General features: G+C 35.7%; 2 protein-coding genes across 3 annotated transcripts in view; one reads left to right on the forward strand and one right to left on the reverse strand.

Annotated features, from left to right (window-relative positions):
* The window catches only part of LOC108756582 (GTP cyclohydrolase 1), a 29,951-nt gene extending 28,244 nt beyond the window's left edge, over positions 1–1,707 (forward strand). For both annotated transcript variants that reach the window (XM_018500496.1, XM_018500495.1), the window contains exon 6: positions 310–1,707. In XM_018500496.1, coding sequence (XP_018355998.1) covers positions 310–439 — 130 coding nt within the window. In that variant the 3' untranslated portion in view covers positions 440–1,707. The remainder of the gene's footprint in view (positions 1–309) is intronic.
* A 2,220-nt stretch (positions 1,708–3,927) lies between these two features.
* LOC108756530 (rRNA 2'-O-methyltransferase fibrillarin) lies at positions 3,928–6,841 on the reverse strand. The gene is made up of 5 exons (XM_018500413.1): positions 6,738–6,841; positions 5,664–5,983; positions 5,401–5,589; positions 4,915–5,160; positions 3,928–4,255 (listed from the first exon to the last, which is right to left on the reverse strand). Exons 1-5 carry the CDS (start codon positions 6,748–6,750, stop codon positions 4,085–4,087), a joined length of 939 nt encoding a protein of 312 aa, XP_018355915.1. The 5' UTR covers positions 6,751–6,841; the 3' UTR covers positions 3,928–4,084.
* Between the last annotated feature and the right edge of the window lie 1,669 nt (positions 6,842–8,510).

Consider the following 8,510-nt stretch of genomic DNA (forward strand, 5'->3'; position numbering starts at 1 on the left):
GCGATATGCGGTCGTCGTGTTGCGATATCGGGGCCTACGCGTGTTTCCCCAAGCCGGAGAACCCGACTCGCCATACGATACGCATTAGTTAATCAAATCTTCCCGTTCGTGATAAGATCTATCTCTCGGTGCGAAAAGACAACAAATCGAATCTATTGAAGCTATCTGTAACATGAGCTCTAACGGTATGATTCTTTTTTGGTTCTTTTTTGTGATTTTCATGTCGTGATTTTATTAATTATATACACGACACGCACACACAACACACCCACTGTGGGAAAAGGAAAAAAATCTTTGCATATGTTTCAGGCATATGTGCATGGTGATGAGGGGTGTGCAGAAGATCAACAGCAAGACAGTAACCTCGACGATGCTGGGTGTGTTCCGCGACGATCCGAAAACTCGCGAGGAATTCCTGAACCTGGTGCACAAGTCGTAAATGGTCGAGTCGCGTCGCGTCGCGATGTCATTATCGTTGGCTACCGTGGGACCATTAGATTTCAACATCCCGACACTGCTCTCCGACATCCGACCGGACATCCGACCTCGTTGGGAAGCCCTCGCCCACAGGACTTCTGGATCGTTGTCGTCGCCGCCACCGCAAATGTCGTCTCATTCGCTTACATTCTATTTGTTTCTGGAAAAACAAAATCGTACACGCGTTCGTCGACCTCGACAATGATACCATGTGTTTCTGTATCGTAAATACGATAGAGAAAGTTCAAGAGCGATCGCTTTCTGGGACCAAGATAGCGTGATAGCGGATGATGGAGATGATGCTCGACGCGTGTCCCGCGCTGATAAGGACGCGCTTAAATTGCTGATCGAGTGACATTGACAATAGCGACGACTATGACGCGTCATGGTCATCCACGAAGACGCCTGTATGTTTCGAAATGACTATGACGCGAATGGTTCGCGAGCGATTTATTGCGTCGAGCATTCGGACGTCCATTCTGGTGCAAAGGGACAGCGAAAAAAATAACGGTGTAAGACGAATTATTCAATGCGATAAAACATCTGGGAACAGGAAATTGCTGCTGGAACAGCGACATTCCTGTCGCAAAGTCCATATTCGCTGCACTTTTGACCGAACGAGTTTGTCGCTTACGAAGGAGCTTTTTAGGAAATTTTTCAACGAAAGCGCCCGTTGATCGCAAACTTACATAGTCGATGCGCTTCTCATGACAATAAATTATACATCTCGTAGATTAGTGAATTCTTTTGAAGAGACCACGCTCGAACTTTCGTCTGTTTGCGTCAACTGTGTGGGCTTTCAAAACTTAAGGCCTTGGCACATACAAAAACTTAAAACGTAAGATTTAAGCAGTAAGGAAATCAACACGTTGGATTCGCTACTGTTTATGTTATGGTCTTACGGTCTCTATTGTGATTGATCGATTCGCTTACTGTTTAAGTCTTACATTTTAAGTTTTTTTATGTGCCATGACCTTTACTTTTGTCATGCGTTTCGCGATATTCGGTACTTCTCGCAGCTGTGGAACTCGACAGCCACGGGTTTCGCATTGCGACCGATCTACATCGCGTGATCGCCTATTTTTGTTCGCCACATTTAACATTTGTTAATAAGTGCATTTCGATTAAAACAGATATATTTTTATATTTGAAATATTGCCAAAAATTAGGATACCTATTCTTTTTGATTTCTAAAATTAAATTAACTTGATTTATGCTTCAAGTCGAAATATACACATTAAAATGAAATCCATTTTGAATTAATTAAAAATTAACGTTTTTTTTTTGTAACTCTAATTCATGATTGACATAAAAAAACTTCCTCTTAATTAATTAAAATTCCAAAAACATGTTTTAATAGTTTTGTTTAGGAAAACTTGTTTTAAATGCGCTTATTACCGGACTACATATCATTCATCTTTAATGAGTCTTCTCATCTTAGTTTGATTTAATTTTAAACAATTCGCGAAAAATGTCGCGAAATGCGTACTGCTTCAGCCATGCATTGCGCGCATCGTGACAAACTTTGAAAAATATTATTTTTCAAGTACACACCGCATTTGCCTATCCATTCGTCGAGACGCTTCCTAGGGAAAATTAAATTGTCCACCCTCGGAAGCCCATTCTCGAGTTATCACGAGAAATGCATATCATTAAACTAAAGTTAATTCACTTTGTATTCTACATTAATTAAAGATATCGCGAATTTTTTTCTCGTATAAACATTGTTAAATTTACATAGGATTTGTATTTTATCTGGGATTGTGAAAATTTATATAGAGAATGTTGCCTTTGTTGCACTTTACTTTTCACGTGTTTGCGGCTAGTCCATGAGTCCGCACTTCACATCGAGATTTTTACTAATATTAATGATGTAATATAACGCAATTTTTATTGTGTACATATCGATTTTTGTTAAAGTATGTGATTAAAAACTTCCTGCCTCAACTGAAGTGACAAAGCTTCAGTATATTCTCCGATTATACCTTCTGACTGCGAAAGGCTGCAGAGAGATGTTCAAGTTATTTACGAAAGTAAACATTCAATATTTGTAATATTTTTCTGACAATATTATATAAAATTATATTTATATTTTCGATGACAGAGCATTGCTTGTTTTTTTCCTTCTTTCCTCTTATGCAGACATAAAAAATAGGCCTATTCTTTTTAGCTGAATTTTTGCACGAGTTTATCTTTCTTTCTTGTTTCTTCAGAAGGAAAGAAGAAGATGAACTGGTACAAAAATTCAGCCAAAAGAACAGGCGTATCAATAGGAATATTCAACATAAAAGTTATGCGTTTTTCGGGTTTCCTCAGTGTCCAGATCCATTCTTGGAATGCCAACGTTTCGTGAACCTTACAGTCCACTTCATCAGGGCGAGGTGCAGCCTGATTTAGTGTATCAAGTAATAACTTTTATATAGAAAGCACCCATGGAATCCTCAAGAATAGGAATATTCAACATTTCAGAAATATATTACATAATTTGGTATGTTCTCCGATGCATCTTTTTCCTAGTGAAAATTTAATATGTAATATGTACGTTATTAAATTTTTATGCAGTATGTTTTTCAAGATTTTCGGTGATAATCGGTATTTGTTAACAGCCTAATCGAGACATTTTAACCTACATGCACGAGCACCAAACTGATTAGCACGTTGCACTATTGCATTATATAAATTACTTCTCGCGAAACAACGTCCCCAACCTAAATTCCATATTAGTCTCTCGTAAACCTTGTATCTGTTCCCGATGAACAACTCACCCATTTTCAGTAAATTATACATTTCTTGCACGCGTTAATTATACTTATTTAGCATCTCGGAAGAAGATAAAATCGAGAGATCATCGAGAATAAATGCGAGATTAATAAATTCTTACTTTTTGCATTCTATTTTTCAAAATCGTTTAAGATTTTATTTTGAATTGTATATATTTAATTGTATATATTTATCAGTAAAATATTGTACATTTAAATTTGTCGCATCGATAATTATTTTTGATAGTTTTTTTTTTCAGAAATAAACTGCATCAAAAATTTTTTTTCCTTCTTCATATAATAAGCATTATGACGAATCTGATTGAAAGTGTGCATATTAAAACCGTTGTACTCTGATCTAATTTGAGTATAAAAATAAAATACAAATATTTCGAATTATGAAATACAAAATATTTTACGTAACAGTACAATAAAATATATTGAGTATTTTACAATTTAATCGATTTTCATGGTTATTTATACCCATATATTTACAATAACAATAATTATATTAATTATATAATTTTTAGATAGTGAATGCAGTAGAATTAATCATTGAAATTAAATAAAATAATAAATAGATAGAAATAATTGTGCAATTAATAATTTCTGTAATCTGTTGCTCTAACAAATAAAAAGAACTTGAATATATATTCATCTTTTAAAAAGATATTTTATAAATTTTCAAAGAGAGAATTTTTCTTCGCGTTAAACATGTTCAAAAGACGCAAAAAATATAGATTGTCAACTGTACCTTCCTCTTTCTCCTTCGAGATGTTGAGACAGTTTTAGCTAGAAAAAAATTATGAAACGAATCTTAACCATAATTACTATTTATGTACATAATTTTAGACGCCATTCTTCGGTGGTGGTCTATAAACTCCGACCACAACAGCGTGATCTCTTTCATATGGTTCAAGTGTTATTTGTTCTTGTGGTTTCAAATTATCGGCAATCAACTTTTTCACTTCCGATGCAAATACCGTTTCAGGTTGAGCGAGAGAGTCTATGCAACTTGCCTGAAATAAAATATAAATACAATATAACAAATAAAATCAATAACATAATGTCACTAGATTACTACCCCTTAACCTTTGGAGGATCGGAGTCCCCTTTAGGGACTTTGAACCATTTTAATTACTTTTTTGGGATTTGTGGTGTTTGTAGCTCATAATTAGCTCGAAAATGTTGCAATTGATGTCCGCATATATTTTGGAGAGTAGGGCGCGCACCATGCATATGCCGGCGCGCACCATGCATATGCCAGCACACACGTTTCTCGATAACCGTACCGTGTATGAGACATTATTTAAAAAAGTTTATTTTATTGCATGGACATAACTTACTGTATAAAAAAAATATTTTTACATACGTTATTTGTGAAATTTTTACTCTACAATGATGATAGACAATTACTTTAACAATATCTAATATTTAATTTAAAAAAAAAAAATAAAAACGCCATTTTATCTGAACTGGAGGCTCCTTTAGGAACTCGACAGTGACGTCACCTTTTTCACCATTCAACCCCATAGCATTGACAAGAGTTCTAGCCCTTACAGTAAAAAAGTCATTCAAAAACATGCCGATCCTCAGAAGGTTAAAATTATTCGATTATGCTATATAACATTTAGCTTAAATATACTTTTCAATCATAATTTAATAAAAAATCTTTTACTTTAATAGAGATGACAAAATGTCCGCCGTTCTTTAGGAAATTCTGTGCATTCAGCGAAACGATTCTTGCTTGGTCCGGTTGTGCGACATCCGAGAATATAGTGTCTACCATCCCTACAAGCATTCTGTACTTGTGAGGGTGTCTCGCGTCCTCGACTATAGGTATAATGTTGCTCCTTCTTTTAGCGACATCAATTAAATCTCTTCCTGTTCGATGGGAGAATTCAACAGCGAACACAGTTCCTTCCTACATATAAAAATATTGAGTCAGTCATAATTTTATATCATTTAGAGACGTTCGTGTATCACAATAAACTCTGTACACATGTGTCTTTTTCTGAGCAAAATCAAATCTTACTCATTCTAAAGAAACATGTGTGCGATTGTTTTAGCATTACTTCGACACCAAGTTTGCAATTGCAAGCTAACTTGGCTCTAATGTATGCATAAACGTGTTACTCTCAACAAGATTTCCAATAGTGTTTACCGGACCAATTATGTCAGCGACATGGGACACAGTGGTACCAGATGCTGCACCTAGATACAATACTTTGCTTCCGCGAGGCATATAAATTTTATCAACGCCTCCGAGAATAGCGGCAGATAACTTGGATCGAAATGGATTCCATACTCTATACTCTATCTTCTCACTCTTTTCTTCGCCAGGTTTATCAGACTGAAATACAAACATAATTTTGTTAATTTACACATTTAAAAGTAAAATTATTATAAAGTTCCACCTATATTTACCTCAACACTAATTCTTTTTTCTCCATATACTGCTAGCCCTGGTACCAAGCTCAAGGTTACTAATGCATCTTCCCTTCCTCGGGCTATAAACACTCCCTCATGACGATGTGGTTCTATTATTACATTCTTTCCTCCTTTAAAACCACCACCACCACTGCTTGCTCTTCCTCCTCGACCTCCACCTCGTCCTCCACGTGGAGGACCACCACCTCTTCCACCTCTACCACCTCCACGACCTTCGCCGAAACTTGATCTACCTCCTCCACGACCACCACCGCGACCACCTCCATAGCCGCCACCTCTACCACCTGGTGAAAATGCTGCAATTTGAAAAGAAACATTAATAATAGAAAAGGAATATAGTTAACATATTTGTAATTCCTCTCATAGATATCTATTTTTATATGCTTTATATATTAGTTTAATTTTGGATTAAAATTAATATAGAAATATGAGTTTATTATATCAGATATTGGAAAATAAAATTTTATTTATAATTTTATATGATGCATTAATTTTAATGTGTTTATTTTAATATATATTTTAATATTTCTTTTACACAAGTAGTGTTCATTTTTAAATATTAATTTTTGCATTCTGGCACAAAATTTGAAAATGTTCTATTATGAATTCTAGCATCAATTATGGATCATCCAAACATTTTTTTTTCTCATTCCGAATGTATACAAATAAAGACATGGAGTGTGTTCCGAGTTATCATGCATCATGCGCTTCATGCGTAACTCGGAACGCATCCATGATTACGTATAACGCGTAGGTAATACACATTCGAGTGGCTAGGTTAAGTTAGCGAGTTAGTGCCACGCGGCCGGCAAATCGTTTGTAACTTAACATAAACGTATATTTACAATTATCGTGAACGCTGCTGAAAGGAAATACGAATTGAAATGGCTCTAAATTAAGCCGCGATATTTAATTCCAAACGTGCACTCACTAAATCTCAAAGTGCGTTTTCGCCGAGGTTAGCTTGGTAGGAAGAAACCGGGATGCAGGTCTCACTGTGTTCAGGAATCGTGAAATAGGAGATAAGAACATAATATGTTTCCACGTTACCTGGTTTACCCATAACGAATTATATGCAAGCGTTCGAATGCTCTTCACACGAAAATGCCTCCAACTCTTATGCGAGAACACGTGCGTCTACATGAAACGGAAAGAAATTTAAGGAAATGCACAGAAAGCTGACCAAACGCATGCGCCAGAAAAAAAAAGATCCTAGACATGTGCTAGTGAGGCTAGCGTCCCATGAGTCCGGATCACGAAGTAAAGGTTCTTTTTCATGCGACGTTGAAACAATGCGGGTGCAATTACATGGAGCGCGGTTTGCGCACAGTTTGCTGTGGACGGGCTAGTAACAAACTATCATTACTATACACTGCTATGCACTATTTAATGAAATTAATTGATTTAAACGCAATTATTAAGTAAATCTGTTAAAAAAATAAAAGTATCAATAAAGTGTGCATAAAAATAAGTTAATATATTAAAAAAAATTCATACTAATATAAGTTTGTCACTACTGTACCGCATACAGCGCTCCATGTAATCGCACCCTGATGCGCTGTCGTGGGTATTATTCCCACACAGGAATGTTTGTGCGCATACGTAAACTGCCGTCACGTATTGGCTGCTTTTATATCGTATCGGTGATGCATGCGCACGAACATTCCCGTATGAAAATAATTTTCACGACAGCGCATCACTGCGCTGAGAAACTCGTTTTCTAGCGTCAAAAAACTTGCCTATAGTCAGATTTTATAGTTAAGGCTTCTTTAAATTTATCTTTAGATGCTCAGTAACCAATGAAATAATTCATAGTGTCTGAGGATAAATTTAAGGTCTGACTATGAATACGAGTGTTAAGGTCTTGAAATAAAAATCAATTATGAATATCATATTATGAGACCATAAGGCCTCGTTTGTCCTTATTTAATATTTGATAAATAACAAGGATGAAATGATTTCACAAGCGTTGTGAGCGTTTAATGGAACGCAACCCGGTCTAAATGCTACCTACATTTTACGTCTAGATAACTTTGGAGTGCATTTTTGCTATAATATATGTAATTTACAGCTTAGAATTATCTGGGCTAATTCCTGAACGTAGCCGAGTCTAAATGCTATTTAGGCCCAAAAATATTATAGATCTAGATGGGCTAAACGCTCCGTTTGAGAGCTTCTTTAGGGGGCCTTCTATAAGCAAGGCGAGAGGTGAGGGGAATAGCGGAAGGCGGAACCAAGTCGGAAATTGGTCAAGAAGTGCAAATTTTGCCGGGCCCTGAACTAGGCCAATGATCGACAGTGTACAACAAATTTCCGTTTCCGAAAAATATACCCTATGAGGAGTCAGGTTACTTATACCCGTATTCATAGTTATTCCTTGAGGAATGAGGATTCCTTGTTCCTTATTTCATCTTTCATAAACCTTTCTTGAGTAAACAAGGAACCTTATTAGTTTCCTTTTCTGAAGGTTCCTCCTCCTTGAGGAGGTGCAGCCTTCATAATCAATCAAACCACCAAATTTAGTTCGTCACATTGGTCTTTTTATTTTCGATAGCTTTTAATTTAGATCTGTCGCATCGATAATTATTTTTGAGTTTTTTTTTCGGAAATATAAACTGCATAAAAAATATTTTCTCCTTCTTCATATAATAAGCATTATGACGAATCCGATTGAAAACAGTGTGCATATTAAAGCCGTTGTACACTGATCTAAATTGAGTATAAAAATAAAATGCAAATATTTCAAATTATGAAATACTAAATATTTTACGTAACAGTACAATAAAATATATTGGGTATTTTACAATTTAATCGATTTCCATG

This window comes from Trachymyrmex septentrionalis, unplaced genomic scaffold (assembly GCF_001594115.1).
Source record: "Trachymyrmex septentrionalis isolate Tsep2-gDNA-1 unplaced genomic scaffold, Tsep1.0 scaffold128, whole genome shotgun sequence".
Classification (NCBI taxonomy): Eukaryota; Metazoa; Arthropoda; class Insecta; order Hymenoptera; family Formicidae; genus Trachymyrmex; species Trachymyrmex septentrionalis.